This window comes from Chiloscyllium punctatum, chromosome 38 (genome assembly GCF_047496795.1).
Source record: "Chiloscyllium punctatum isolate Juve2018m chromosome 38, sChiPun1.3, whole genome shotgun sequence".
In the NCBI taxonomy this organism is placed as follows: Eukaryota; Metazoa; Chordata; class Chondrichthyes; order Orectolobiformes; family Hemiscylliidae; genus Chiloscyllium; species Chiloscyllium punctatum.
Window position 1 is genome coordinate 56,381,273 of NC_092776.1, and position 16,705 is coordinate 56,397,977.

The window sequence follows — 16,705 nt, forward strand, 5'->3', positions numbered from 1 at the left end:
AATCTGCTTCTCATTTTCAGTGGTCTACAATATGATCCAAATAACAGAACTATTTTCTTGTTATTCCTCAATACAATTAAAAGAAATTCTGTTTGGATCATTTCTTGATTCAATACTCATCTCTTTCCTGTTTTCCTTAATATTTGATACCAAATTCTAACCCTGTTTCAATTATTGCTACATTACCATGATTTTCTATTTTCATCAATGATTTATAGAGCCATAGAATCATACAGCAATGAATAGGCTCTTCAACCCATCAAGTTGTACTGACCTATCTACATTTGGCCCACAGCCTTCAGTGTTGTGACATTAAGTGGGACCAGCCATCTTGTCTCCCACTGTGATGGCCTGCATTCAATCAAATCAAATTTTCCTTAACTTATACAGCATTCCCAGAAACGAAACATGTGCAAGCCTTTGCAGGGTTTGACTGAGGTAGACGTCAAAGTCATATTCTGATTCTACTCTTATCCTGATACAAGTCTTGTGTTTCTGTTGATAGAAATGGCTAATATTTCTCCTTTGACCACTTGCTTGGTCATTTCAGTATGTTATAGAGCATTATATCAAAAATCACGCACAACTATACCACATCTGGAGTAGTGTAGAATTTGGCTTTCCTTTTTTGAAAAAAGGATACAAGTACATTAGAATCAGTTTAGCCAAATTTCAAATGACTCACTCCTGCAATGAGGGGCACTAAATTTGTTCAAGGCTGAGTTTAAGATCTTTTCTAAGCAAGGAAATTGGGGTTAACCGAAGGCAGAAAGGGAAGTGGAGTTGAGACAAAAATCAGATCAGCTATGATCTTATTGAATGGTGCAGCGTGCTCAAAGGGGCAAATGGCCAACTCCTCCTAAGTCCAATGTTTCCATGGAATTTGGATCACATGTAACCTCAGTAGGGCAAGCATGTTCCATTTCCTAAATGACATGAGTAAACTAGTTGTGCTTTACAATCTAGATAATGCTTTTTCTTCTCAACCTGTAATTAGTCTATTTAATATTCAGTATAATTTCTTGCCATGGTATGATATAAGCTGCTTCAGCAATGACCTTCACTTTTTCATTCTTTCAGAAGCAGGGATATTCATTGATAATTTCTTAATTTTCAGCATTAATCACCACTTCTCAGATACCGAAGCCGTCCATGTTCAAAACTCAGCATACCTGGACAATACCTTGGCTTGAGCTGACAGGTGGCAAATAACATTCATGCCACAGAAGTGCCAGGGAATTACAATCCTCCATGAGAGAGAGTGTCTAACCAATGTCCTTTGACATCAAATGACATGAAATGACATCACCATCACTCAATCTTCCTAAAGCAACATCCTGGTAATTACCATTGACCAGAAATTAAAAAGGACTTGCTATATAAATGCTGTGGTTACAAGAGCAGGTCACAGCAGCAATTAACTCCCCTCCACCCACAAAGTCTTCTTCATGGATATTTATGGAGTAACAAGCTGTGTGGAATTACGGAATTACAAACCGAAAGGTCAAAGAGGGAAGAGTACTGGAGGAGTTGAGGTCAGTAACTCTTCTGGAAACAATGATCTGACATCTGTGGGTTGGATGAAAGAGGGGGAAGTATTGGAGAGCATGTCAGAAAGTTTGAAAACAATGTCACAGTTGGACAAAAGAGAAAGTGATGTAGCAAGTTTAGAGGGAGACAAGTGAGAACAAGTGAAGGGAGCACAGATATTGAGGTAGCCAATTTCACACTAGCAATTCTCAAAAGAATAGGTATAAGGCCGAAAGGAGGGTTCCAGGTCAAGGGAAAGCATGAAAGATAGTTGAAAGGGGGAAGGCTCTTGGCTAATGAAGTGGTCATGGGGGTGAAAATGACAGAAACGTGCAACATCATGTCAACATTAAAATTAAGGTGGGAACCTAAGCCTTTGCTTAGGATAGTCTGTTCAGTATCAGAGAGAGAGTAAGCTCAGGGAGTATGTTGAATAGATAGCAAGAGCTTAGATTAGGAGTAGCAGGATCAGAGGGAAGGAAGGGAGAGAGATTTGATACCAGCCTGGAGCTTGCAATCCTCAAAACGCAAAAGAATGAGTAAACATTCCTTGTTAAAATGTTTGATGAGTCAAAAGATGAAAGACAAGTGCCCAGAACGACAGTTTTGAGATAAAGTGAGCCCATTCTGCTGAAGAGAGGGGTCAAGACAGTGCCATGCACCACCATATTAATGGACTGAGAATCTCAGATTCTGACAAGAATGAAAGCCCAAGAAATGTTAAATATTTAAAAGGCACAGGTAATCACAGATGGATCTGAACCAGCATAAGTGGAATTTCACTGTGAATTAAGTTAGAGCTGAAGATAGTTGCCGAGAATGAAAATGAGGCTGAGACAGCAGGTATTGGTGTATACTTGATCAAACATGAGGAGTGAGATAGAAAGCAATGAAGGTTAATATATTTGGGTCTTAGTAACTGGCATTACAGGCACTCCAGAGGAGGTTCACTAGTTTAATCCAAGTAGAGAAGGACTGTCTTGTGAGGAAATGTCTGAAGTTTAGAAGAGTGAGAGGCAAACATATTGAAACATAAAAGATTGGAATATACAATAAGAGGGGCAATCCTTCAATGTGTAAAGAAGAACTTTCTGGAGCAGTACATTTCCAGCCCTGTGAGGGAGAGAGCTATGCTGGATCTGGACATGAGGCAAGCTAACTGAAGAATGTCAGAGCATATGAGAAATAGCAATCAGAACATAATACTGTCCAATAATAGTTTGGAAATGGATAAAAGTCAGTCAGTGATTAAGATGCCAGATTGGAAAAGGGCAAATTTTAGGTGACTAAAAATTCAACTGGAGCACACTGATTGGAAATGCATTTTTGTGCATAAAAATAGTGGCTGAAAGATAGGAGAATTTCAAAAGAGACAGAAATAGGATGAAAGTTTAGTAGACACAGTGACAAATAAGCACAGGGTATCCAGAGCTAGAGTATCCTAGGTGACTAAGGTTATTTGATAAGAAAAAAAGAAAAAAAGAAAAAAAAAGAGGTATATGATACAAGTCAGAATAAATACCATCAGAAATCAGGAAGAGTATCTCAAATGCAGGAGAGAGGCTAAGGCTGGAATAAGAAAGGCGAAAAGGAAGCATAAGGAAATGATGGCAGGCCACACTAAAACAAATCATACTTCAAACATATTAATAGTGAAAAGATTAGCAAAGAACAGAATGGTGCCCATAGGAATAAGCAGGGCAAACTGCTCTTTGAAGCAAAAGGTATGGCAAAAAGTATGAAATGTAACAAAGGTAGAGTGGTTGCCAGGCCCGGATGGGATGCATGCTAGATTGGTGAGAGGGGTAAGGGAACAAATTGCCTAGACATTGACAGAAATTTTCCAGGTCTCTCTGAACATAGGAATTAATCCCAGGGAACTGGAGGATTAGAAATGTGACATCGTTGTCTAAAAAAGGGGCAAAGGTTAACCCAGAAAACTGTAGATCCATCAGCTTGACATCAATAGAGGGACACTGGAAAGCTTGCTGAAAGTACATCTCTAACCTATCCCACATCTGATCAAAGGTCCAGATGATAACAGCCATAATATGGGATATGGGAAATATACACTTAAGAGAAAAATAAGCAGCATGGTGGCTCAGTGGTTAGCACTGCTGCCTCAGTGCCAGGGACCCAGGTTTGATTCCCACCTGGGGCAACTGCCTGTGTGGAGTTTGCACATTCCTCCTGTTTCTGCGTGGGTTTCCAGTGCTCCGGTTTCCTCCCACAGTCCAAAGATGTGCAGGTCAGGCGAATTGGCAATGCTAAATTCTCCATATTGTTAGATGAATTAGTTAGGAGTGAATATAGGAAAGGGGAATGGGTCTGGGTGGGTTATTCTTTAGAGGGTTGGTATGGACTTGTTAGACTGAAGGACCTGTTTCCATACTGTAGGGAATCTAATCTAATCTACTAGACAATCAACACTGCTTTATCAAGAACAGGTTTGATGGAGTTATTTGATAAGGTGATACAGGCAGAGGAGGAGAATGCTGTGGATGTTGCATTTTTTGGACTTTCAAAAAGCATTTCATACAGTGCCATATGACAGGGTGGCAAGCAATTAGAAATGTTTGAGATTGATGGTTCCTTGGCGGTATGGATTGGAAGTTGAGGAAAGATAGGAATCAGCGCATAGGATAGATGGGCTTTTCTCAGACTGGAGACAAGATCAAAGTATTCCTCAGGAATCAGTGTTGGAACTCTTGGTTTTTCTGATTCATATAAATTATCTTGAGATGAGTATTGAGGGCAAAATTTCTAAATTTGCAGATGATAATAAGCTAGGGAGAACAGTGAATTGTGAGGGTGACACTGAGCGACTTCAGAAAGACATTGTCAAGTTGACCAAATGAGCAGACACCTGGGAGGTGAATTTCAATGCAGAGAAATGTGAACTAATGCATTTTGGTAAACCAAAGACAAAGAGACACTACAGGCTCAATATTACAAGTTGAAGAGACTACAGGAGCACAGGGACTTTGGGGCTCATGGTCATAATTCTCTGAAGGTGGCCAAGCAAGTTGAAACAGTTATTAAGAAGCCTAATAGGATCTTTGGTTTTATAAACAGAGGTGCAGAATATAAAAGCAAGGAAGGGATGCTACACCTCTGCAAATCTTGATTATTTTGAGTATCGTGTTCAGTTATAAGCGCCTTCATGAACGAAGGATATTAAACCCCTGGAAAGAGTGCAAAGGAGATTTACTGGAACAATACCAGGAATGAGGGATTTTAGATACAAGGCAAGATTAGAGAAAATTGGTTTATTTTCTTTGCAGCAGAGAAGATTACTTAAGATCTTAAAACAGACAAAGAGAAATCCCAGAGAAAAATGCAGAACTTGTTCAAAGGTAGACATTGGTGGAAATGATATAGCAGTGAATTAGTTGTAAATGAAAAATTGTAATTAAAAATCCCACAACATCAGGTTATAGTACAAAGGGTTATTTGGAAGTACAAGCTTTTGGTGTGTGCTCCCTCATCAGGTAAACCTGCTGGACTATAATCTGTTGTGGGATTTTTAACTTTGTCCATCCACATCAAAAAATATAATACTGTAGACACTGGAAAGCTTGCTGAAAATACATCTCTAACCTATCCCACATCTGATCAAAGGTCCAGATCATAAATCATCAATTCTGCTTCATTCTCTACTTCCTAACCTGCTAAGCATTTTCATCATTTTCTCTAAAATATCAAACAGTATCTGAAAAGAAAAACAACTAAGTTGCAGTCAGTTAACTAAATTCCAATGAAGTGCACCTAATAGAAGCGTTAATCCACCTTTCTCGACGCTGATAGACCTGTTGAGACCAGTGTACCAACTTACCACACTGCAGAGCTTTATGAATGATTATTTTCAAGCCCTGGACCACTCTACCTTCACTGCAATCTTTTGAAGTCTTCAAGGAAAAACAGGGACAAGCTTGCAACCATTTTTGATGGCACCTCTTAGTTTCTAGGTCTGGCACTGTCAAAACTGAGGGTCTCTAAAGCATGCTTTAGAAAATAGGAGAACGTAAACTCGCTTATCCTGAATCTTAGAGCACTAATGGTCCTAAACAATTAATTTTACATATCACACCCAGTTTCAGTGGTTGGATGTGGAGAATCAAAATTGATTTTTAGAAACTCTGCACTGTCCTTGACAATGTAGAATATAAACACCAGCCTATGACACAAGTGCTAAAAGCACTGTTATTTTTAGAGTACTGGCTGAATCCAAAAGCCTTACAAAACAGAAAAATAAGATGCAGACAGGATAGTTTCTAATCGAATGAAATAAGGAAACGACTATAAATATTGATGTATTTAAATCAAAGAGAAAGAAGGGCTAAATGTGTTGTATTACTGACATTCAAATGACTTCCTGAATGCTCTTATGATTTCAGTGTATGGAGGGGGTCAAAAAGAAGAATGGTGGAGAATTCTACATTTGCACATTTTACTGAGCAACAAGAATACTGCTGTTTAAACTTTCCATAACCTTCATTCCTTCTGATAAATCTGACACAGATCAGTTATCACAGGAAGTACTGGGGTTTTGAAAATGCAGCAGAAACCATAACTGCACTTTGCACACACAGGCTTAAGGTAGCAGGAGCGCTTTTTAAGATTACATGTGCAATTAACTGATCGTAGTAAAATAGTTCACCATGACATTTATTTTGATCTCATGGAGCAACAACTGAAACAGTTTATTTTAAATGTGCCTTTGTTACTAGTTTCACTATACATTTTCTTGATAAACAACCTGAATGGAAAGTAATTCACCAATAAATGTTTGAATTAAATGAGCGTCATATATTAGCTACATTCTCAGTCCTGAAGACTGTAGGTTAAAGCCCCATTGAAAGAGCTATGCACTTTAATACAATATTGAGCAACTGCTCTTGTGCAAGTTTATTCCTGATGTGTGCCTTTGGGATTCAATATTAAACCAAAGCCAACATTTGTCTGTTGAAATGAATTTAAAATGTCACTACACAGATGAACATCTGAAGAAAAATAGAGTGCTTTAGTTACCCAAAGGCTCTGATTAAGTAATAAATAAAAGCAACTTTGCTGTTTCCTTACCCAAGGTTCAGAGTTGGCATTTGGTTGGAACAAGACCCAGGTCATGACTCAAGTAATTCTATTACTCAATTGCAATCACCTTAGTCTTACTATTAGCTGAGTCACTCAAAGTAAAATTGAAAACAAAACTACTCAAAGTACATATACAGAAAAGGGGATGGAATATACATTAAAGAATAATTGACAAATGAATTCTGAATGTTTGGATTAATAATCATTGCTGAACAAATGAATAATTTTTGATGCTAAATTAAAGTCTAAAACATTAACTCACTAATCAGAGAGTTGAGTGTTACAATGTTTTGTTGACCATGGGAATGAAGTCAATGGCGAAACAGACATGACATAACAGAATACACAAATACCGCACCTCTGACTAAAATTGACCTAAAAAACAAATCAATGAAATAGATCATGAGTACAAAGAAACAGCAAAGATTACAACAATCTCAGCATAGAATTAATACTTTCCAAAGTAATTACTACAAGAATTCTTGAAGGAACTCAGCTGATCTTAGTGTGTATTATTGGGAAACCTTGCACTTGTTCAGTCTTCAGATCTCCCACCATTTTGGTAGACTTTCAGCAATATGGGCTTAGTATTACTCAATTCCAAAATTTAACAACGTCCTGTTCAACCTACATATAGAACCTTCTTACCACATGCCACAGACTCAAGTTCTCTTAGAAATGTAAACAAGAATAATTTGACAACTTCAGCACTTCCTTAAATCTTCCTTTAAATGATAAATCACTTTCTGATGGTAATGTAAATATAGGCTAATTCTTCACAATAAGCACTTCTTCGTTTTCTGAAGATACAGATTTTTGCTCAATATCACTTTAACTGTTTGTATGCAGAACTGACAAAACAGATACCAAAAAATGCCAAATAGACTGTGGCTTCACTCTGAGAAAACTACCATTCTTTCAGAGAAAAGATATACCCTGAACACATGAAAGCAAACTTCATCAACAGGGTAAGACAGAAAAGGTCCCGTAGTTCTGATACGGCTATTATTTTGTGATAAGGACATGATGCATAGTTGTGCTCTCAGATATGCCAACAAAGCAGTTTTAGACTGGCAGTGAATATGAATTAAGACCTCAAGATGTGGCCCAGCATTGCTGCCACAATTATTCACCCTGCTACGGTCAGGGCGAATCTACCAAGATAACACTGCTGGTTGCACAGCTGCGCCAACTCATCTGAAAGGCAAATTCTGCCCAAACGTCCACCAGCTGCAGCCACCCACAGCACATGCCAGAGACCTTCATTCATAGTGTTACTGAAACTTGGCATTCTTTTTCTATTCCTTGAAACATTTTTGTCCTTTTCTTTCATTCCATGCTCCTGAATCTGCCCTTCTCTCAATGCAGATTTGCTTTTTCTTCCTATATTTCAGTTATCATCTCCCTTGTTCTTAATCTCAAGCTTCCTTTTCTTTCTTAACTCACATTCAAAAGGTCTGTTGACCTTGTCATTCTCTTTTCTCAACTAGAATCTAGCAAAAGTTTCTTTAAACATTTCAAGAAAAAGAAGAGCAATCTGAGGCCAGGGAAAAAAAAGCAATAGTGAGAGGCCAAGATAAAGAACAAGAGACAGAAAAGCCAGCCTAAAGGCTTGAGCATGAGAACCGGGGAATGAAGCCAATTCCCTAAGTAGACTGTGCTGGGAACTCGTCACATGATGGACCCCTATTAATAAGATGCACGAGAAAGATCAATGTTTACGTATCTATCAGAAATTATCAGATTCCCTAAAAGAGCTTTCACTGAACATAACTGATAGGACTACAAACAGATCTGATAGTTAAATTGCAGATGAATAAAAATCACACTAAAAAACCTTGAAGATCTGCTGTCTTGAACAGGGCCAATTAATGTTTTTAAACACCATTTTTGAAATGGCCATGTAAAACCTCAGGATTATAACTTGTGCAAACACCCACCTTAACTAAATATTACTTTTGAATTTTCCAAATTCTATTTTTCCACTAAAATACTCTCTCTTCAATCCAAACATATGCACATAACTATTAAGCAAATTATTTCACTAATATATTTAATATTCGCAGTCCTATTATTCCATGAAATTGTGCAATACTGGAGTCATTGGCTACTTTCTCAATTCATTCCTGATCATTAAATAAACACTGATACTGATCATATGATCTCAAAGCTACTCAGTACAGTGTAAGCACGTGAACTTCACTTTTTTGGACATTTATTGTATAATGCTGTGATAAAAAGGAGTGCACAAGCATATGGAAGGGGCAGAAGCTTCAAAGAGGATTTTAATTACAGAATTCTAGGAAAGATAACATGGTTATGAGAATGGAAAATCTAACCATATTGTCTTGATTTACAATGGCATTACCATGGCTAATGCCTAACTAGCAATGGTAGGACTGGGACGTGTAGGTACTGACCAATGATCAGTACCTAAACTCGACCAGCCGTATAAGTATTGTGGCTTTAATACCAAGTTGTTAGCTAGAAATTCTGCAGTAAGTAGCGTGCCTTCTAATTCTCCAAAGCTGATCCACCATCTGCAGAGTTGAAGTCACTAGTGTGATAGAATGTTCTCCACATAACTGAATGGGTGCATTTCTAACAGCTATTTTCCCAAGTAGGAGATGGTCATGTCCTGTCAGTTATGTAGTACAAATATCCTCATATCCATATTTGGGCAAAGGGTGTAATAAAGTCAGAAGCTAAGTGGCTCAGATGAAACCCAAACTGAACACAGGTGAACAGATTATTGCTGAATAAGTGGTATTTGACAGCACAGTTGACAACTCTTCCTATCACTTGTCTAATGGGATTTGTCTAAGGGGCGAGATTAAGAAAGTGGGTCCTATGCCATTATGGGAAATGAACCCATGCTGCTGGTGCCATTCTGCATCGCAAACCATCTGTCCAGCCAACTGATTTACCCGCCAAGCACTCCAAGAATTAATGGTCTCTCAAAGACAGAAAGGATTTTGAAGAGAGATGTGGGAGTGCAAAGGATGTACAATGAAGCTGAACAAGTTGTAATACGACCTGGTGAACATGTTATATGAACTAAATTGTGAAAGAAATTCCAGTGACCTGATGACAATCTTCATGAGTTATTTTGGAAGTCCAACTCATTTGTAAAGTATTAACAAATGCCATGTCAGTGAGTGACATTTCAGGTTGTAAATTTGCTTGCTACAATGGTCAATTTGTTCTCAGATGTTTCATCACCATGCTCGGTAACATCATCAGTGAGCCTCCAGTGAAGCACTGGTGTTCTGTCCTGCTATTTATCTGTCTCGGTTTGTTGTGGTGGGTGATATCATTTCTGGTTCTATTTCTGAGTGAAGTGGATTGTGAGGCACAGGTCTACTAGATTGAGAATGCTGTCTTTGCTGATGGAGTTGGTGCTTGTGTTTGTGTCCATGGTTTGTCCAGCAGTGAGGCCAGTGTTTCTTTGGCTAGGGTGGTGTTTATTGATTGAAGAAGGCCATCACGTCAAAGGATACCTTGTTGTCCTCTACCTTGGTGTCTTGGATGATATTAAGGACTTTCTGGGTGGAGTGAAAGGAAGTGGGTTGAGTCTTCTACTAGGTGTTTCAGTTTGTGTTGCAGTTCCTTTGCTAGTCTGTCTGTCAACAAAGAGGGACACCAGTTCAACTGGGACAATACATCCATCCTGGGACAGGCTAAACAAAGACACACATGGGAATTCCTAGATGCCTGGCATTCAAACTGGAGCTCCATTAACAAACATATAGATTTGGACCCCATTTACCATCCTCTCAGAAACAGACACAGAAATGATATCACCCACCACAACAAACTGATACAGATAAATAACAAGTGGGACAGCACACCAGCGCTTCACCGGAGGCTCACTGATGACATTACTTAGCATGGTGACGAAACCTCTGAAAACAAATCTCCCAACTCAGTGAGCAATTTTACAACTTAACCACAATCTGAGCACATTTCAGTCAACATTTTATCAATGCAGTCAGCCAACAATAAATTTGTGGAAAGCAAGGATCATATTTCCCAGTAAATGATTATGTGCAAGGAAAAGTCAAAAGCAGTACTGATTTGTAGTTTCAGAGTACAGACAAACAGTGGTGGATGGGATGAATAGGATGGAATGAATAGGGTGGAAAGGGTTGTGAAATTAGCTTACAATGGATGTGTGGACTTGGAAGAAAAATGGTTCATGCTTGAGGTCAGCTGTTGCTTAAATCCTTGTCCATGGCTTTTTTTCCCTTCAGTCAATTCCAATATACTCCTGATTGGCCCCTCACATTCTGTCATGCAGAAACCTGAGGTGATTCAAAACACCACTGTTCACTGATTACATTGGGCCCTATTAAACAATTCATCGATTTCAAGACTGTCATCTTTATTTTTAAATTTTTCAAGGCTTCACCTCTCCCAAACTCTACAATATCCACCAGCCCCACAACTCTCCAAGCTATCTGTTCTTGAAAGTCTGGCCTCTTTAGCACCCCCAATTGTAATTACTCCACCAGTGGCAGTCATGCTTTCAGTTACTGGGATCCCAAACTCAATTTTACACCTGACTACGCTATTTCTTCTTTTAAGAGGTTTGTTCAAAGCTCCCTTTGACAAGCCTTTGGCCATTTTCCCTAATATCTTATTTTCTTTCTGTATAATATCTTATTTTCTTTCTTATAATACTCCTGTAAAGAATCATGGAATATTGCATTACAATCGAGGCAATATATAAATACAAGTTGGTGTTAATGGGGAAATTGGAGTTGTAGCTGATAAAAAGATAACAGTTTCCTTCAAGAGTTGTTCAACTCACACAATCATCATGTTCCACTATAATAAAAGTTGTGCGTTAATAGGTGGATTGAGTGATTTTCTGACTAAAATCTAAAATTTATAAAATGCTTCACAAATTCCATAAAGAAAAGTTGAAATATTTCATGGTTAGACATAATATTTTTCAACATGACAAAAATGCTGATCACAATAATTGTTGTCCTACCTGGTAGAGCTGGAAGGCACTATCCCCAGGTATAAAATTCAGTTGTTTATCCACAAAGAATTCTATTGCAATTAATAAATGAAGCACAGCCTTTCCCACTACAGACTTGAATGTCTAAACAAAGAAAAACAAGGAAATAACTTAGTTGAAGCTTGATTGAATAAACGCAGAGCAATTAGAATATCATTTTTGTCAGAGATCATGAAATGAACGTAAGAATAGATCTGCCTTAGGTGGAAAATACAATATAGAAAGCCAACAAATGCACCATGGCACCTCAAAATTGATTTCAAGTTGGCTTAAGATCAAAGCAAGCACCTAATTATGCACTTTGATTAAGCCAATTCAAATGTCTTCAAATTGTATTCTGCATAAAGTCAAAGTCCACTTCTAAATTAGTGATGATTATGATAAAGGTTCAACATAAACATTTTGCTTGGTATGGAATACAACATCCCAAACTAAAATATATTCTCAATTCAAGTTTGTAGATTAATTTTACAAAAACAAGAAAGCATAAATGGTAACAGGAAATTAAAGACAGGGAATCAAAATTCTGCTAATTATGGTGTAGTCCAACTGAAAAACAAAGAGAAAAGAACAGTCATAGAGGTGAACAGCACGGAAATAGATTCTTCAGTCCAACTTGTCCGTACCGACCCGAAAAACCAACCCAATCTAGTCTCACCTGCCAACTCCCAGCCCATATCCCTCCAAACCCTTCCTATTCATATACCCAACTAGATGCCTTTTAAATGTTGCAATTGTACTAGCCTCCAAGACTTTGTCTGGCAGCTCATTTCATACACATACCACCCTCTGCATGACAAAGTTGCCCCTTAGATCTCTTTTATATCTTTCCCCTCTCACTTTAAACCTATGCCTTCTAGTTCTAGACTCCCCCACCCCAGGGAAAAGATTTTGTCCATTTATCCTAATCATGCCCCTCATGATTTTATAAACGTCAAAAAGGTTACCCCACAGCCTCCATTGCTCCAGGGAAAACAGCCCTAGCCTATTCAATCTCTCCCTATAGCTCAAATCCTCCACCCCTCGCAATATCCTTGTAAATCTTTTCTGAACTCTTTCAAGTACTAATCTCTCAAATTAATGCCAGACATGAAATATGAACACAAAATATTATTGAGCAGGTACTAAATAAAAAGAACTCAGGCTTGCATACAGCATAGCAATTTAGAGTGAAAAGCTGAGAACTACCTGTTTCTTACTGCACCAGAAGTGTCTTACTTTGGAAAAGGAGGAATAGTGGAGAAAACTGTATGTTTAGGATACGGTGGTGGCGAAAGCGCATGTTTCTTTTCTGCCTTCAGATCTTCTCTGTCATACAAATCTTGTATCCCTATATTTATTAATGTAATGAATTGTGCATTTTTCACACAAGATCAGGAAAAACTGCAACACAGATAATGCTTGGCACATAGACAAGCGTACTATCAAAATGCCCAATCTCAGAATTTAAACAAGAAATGTGAAGGAAAACTTCCTGTTCACATTAAAAACTTCTTGAAATTTTAACTAAGTATGTAATATAAAGTTAAAAGTGAAGAGTACAATGATGTTTTGCAACATGAACTTAAATAAAAGACAGCTGAAGTCATCCTGCTGGACAGAAAATATCATTTAATCTTTTAAAAATTGTTTTCTTAAATAATCAAGCTCTCAATCTATTGGATGGTATCATGTTTAATGATGTTTATATAAATCCTCAACACAAATGACAATGCAGCCCAAATGTCTGACATGAGATGCCTCCAGAAATGTTTTTCCTCATATTTCTTCAGAGGCAACAGCTTTGCTGCCATCTGACCATATAATACATGGGGATTTTCTTCAGCAAGACACACAGACAATGCTGGAGAAACTGAGTAAATTTAACAGCATCTGAGGAGAGAGAAAAAAGGTCAACATTTTGAATCCAGTAAGACTCCTCAGACCAAAACATTAACTCCATCTCTCTCTCGACAGATGCTGCCAGTCTTGCTCAGTTTCTCCAGTACTTCTTACATTTGTTTCAGATTTCCAGTAAACGCTGAATTTTGCTTTTATTTGGATTAATTGCTTGCAAGCCTCTTTGAGCTGTCCAGAAATATCAGCAGAGCAATAAGTAAGAATTTGCATTGCCCAATTAAGAGCAATATGCGTAAATTTGTGCAGACACAATACTTGCCCTGTTCTTATTGAGACTGAGAATTCTGCACAACAACATAAATGGGAACGGTTTGTAGGAACAGCAGTACCAGTATATTACAAAACTACTTCAACAGTTTATTTCTGTAAAATAATCCACAATCTTATTCATTCCGTGGGTTTTGAATAAAGTCCTTCTTATACAGCATGGTGGCTCAGTAGTTAGCACTGATGCCTGACAGCACCAGGGACCTGGGTTCGATTCCACCCTCAGGTGACAGTGTGGAGTTTGCACATTCGCCCTGTGTCTGCATGGGTTTCAACTGGTTGCTACGGTTTCCTCCCATAGTCCAAAGTTGTGCAGGTTAGGTAGATTGGCCATGTAAAGTTCCCCAGTGTCCAGAGATGTACAGGCTGGGGGAAAAGGCCATGGGATATGCATGGTTATAAGCAGAGGTAGGAGGATGGATCTGGGTTGGATGCTCTTCAGAGGATCAGTGTGGATTTGATGGGCTGAATGGCCTGCTTCCACACTGTAGGGATTCTATAACTCTCAAACAAAAATGGAACTCTATTATTGATGGTCTTGAAAAGATTCAGGCATTACAGAATTTAAACCAACAAAGCAGGAACATCAAGCTCTAATTTGAGAGTAGGGAATTATGACATCATCCCAAGAATTAATTTTTAAGTAATTAACACGCTATGGAACTTTCTTCAGAATTGGCAGCTAAGAACATTGGAGGTTTTACAAACTGTTCCATTAAATGAGAAGACGTGGGTGTTAAGGTTCAAAAGCTTGTTCCAAAAACCTTTTTTTAGTCAACAACTTGACAGTTTCTGTAAGCAGATGGCATCTCATATAAACTGAAACCTATCACTTTTACTGTTTATTGCACCAAAGAGCCATGTTATGCAAAGTTTGTATGCACTGTACTTTTTTTCTCGATCAAATTTATTATGAGGTTTGAATTCTTCCCAGGCTGGAAACCTAGGCCACCACTGAAGTTGCGCTCCCCCATTATGCATAAAATGCTACCAGCCGACATTCCAGATGTCTGAACTTCACTTTAATTGCTCTTCCTACAAAAATCTTCAAAGCTTTATCCACATTTTTGAAATCTTTATTAACTTCAAAAGTTTATTTGTCACATTCTCACACAATACTTTGCCTATAAAATCCGTACCTGACACCTCGATTCTCACTGAGCATTCCAAAATCGTTCTGCTGCCCTCCTTTGTCTAGTATCATCTATTATCACATTGTTAACTTTATCTCATCTTTACTAGTTGCTCAAACATTCAACCTCAATAAATCCCCAAATCAACTCCATGGCCTGTGATCCCTCTACCACCAGCTGTTAACTTCTTTAGTATTAGATTTAATTAAATACCCATCTTCACTTTCTCGAAGTCTATTTTTTCAAACTTTTCAAAAATCATCATATTGTGCACACATCCTGTAATTGTTAATTACAGTACCAAATGTCTCCCATAAACTTGTTAAATCATACCTGTTTTTATAAAACACCACAGATACTCATTCAGCATGAATAATGTCACAAGCATTCTACTTAAAATGTTGCATTTGCTGGGAACCTTATCACACTTTGCTACGTAGGAGTAAATTTGATAGGAAAGGAGAAAGTTGGTCATTTTACTCAGGATCCTTCGAGTCTGGAAACTGAAACATGCAGACATTTTCCTGGTATAGTTTCTACAACAAACAAATGAATAGATTGACACATGTTCACAACCAGACTGGGTTTTAAATGAAACAACAATTTTGCTACAGCAAAATAACACATTAGATTCAAACAATTAGACTATGAAAAGCCTGACTGATCATTTTTCTGATGAAGAAGAAAAAACTTCAACAAAAAAAAAGCAAGCTATGTAATAGCAGCTTGAGGACAGTTCTTAATGGACTTCAAGTTTCCAAAAGAAGAGTGTATGAAAATACTTCAACACAACTGATTCATCCAAGAACACCACAGATATCCATGCCTGTTCACATATTTACTATGGTTATCTATAAACATTTATTTAGTTGTCAATAATGACCAATGTAACTATATGCAAAAAAAAAAGTATCCCCAAAAGTAAATTTTGAAAATTAGTCTAATTTTAACAAAGGATTGTCAAGGAGATGCAAATTCAAGTCGTGCCATTAAGAACATTTGGGGCGGCATAGTGGCTCAGTGGTTAATTCTGCCACCTCACAGCACTAGGGACCTGGGCTCGATTCCAGCCTTGGGTAACTGTGTGGAGTTTACAAATTCTCCCCATGTTTACGTGGGTTTCCACCCAATGCTCTGATTTCCTCCCACAATCCAAAAGATGTGCAGGTTAGATGAATTGGCTATGCTAATAGTGTACAGAGATGTGCAGGCTAGGTGGATTGGCCATGGTGAATATAGGGTTACAGGTTGAGGGTGGAGGAGTGGGGGTATGGGTTGGATCCTCTACAGAGGGGCAGTGCAGACTCAATGATGTGAATGGCCTCTTTCTGCACTCTCCGGATTCTACAACTGTACAATTCTTAAAATCAGCGAAATTAAAAGATTAAGATTTTTTGCTATTGCAGCTCTTTGGTTGTACTTCTAATCAGTGATAATTTGTACCAGACTGAAAACTTTCATAACAACCACAATTTACTTTGCACTTAGGATCCAAAATCCTCAAGTAGGCCTTGTAAAGGCCAAATCGATACTTTGGCAGTTTCAACAGCAAAAAAAATTTGAAACCATCCTTCCTAGCAATCCTTAAAATTGGCAGGTGCAGACCTCAGAATATTTGTTGATAACTGCCAAAAGGGTCTGTGTTTAAATTGCCCTATTACCTCCAAGGTTCCAGTTGAAACCATTTCCTTAGGTATGTTCATTTTCTCCAGACAGCACACCCATTTACCATATCCATACTGGAACAATGCCA

At 38.1% G+C, this 16,705-nt stretch overlaps 1 protein-coding gene across 7 annotated transcripts in view; it reads right to left on the reverse strand.

The window, feature by feature from the left end:
- jmjd1cb (jumonji domain containing 1Cb) overlaps positions 1-16,705 on the reverse strand; it is a 355,381-nt gene that overhangs the window by 86,206 nt on the left and 252,470 nt on the right. For 4 of the 7 annotated variants that reach the window (XM_072557942.1, XM_072557949.1, XM_072557947.1 and 1 more), the window contains one exon: positions 11,624-11,737. The exons of 2 other annotated variants lie outside the window; for them this stretch is intronic. In XM_072557942.1, coding sequence (XP_072414043.1) covers positions 11,624-11,737 — 114 coding nt within the window. Of the gene's footprint in view, positions 1-10,789; positions 10,929-11,623; positions 11,738-16,705 lie in introns of all 7 variants that reach the window. One more of the 7 variants, XM_072557945.1, reaches the window with a different exon arrangement.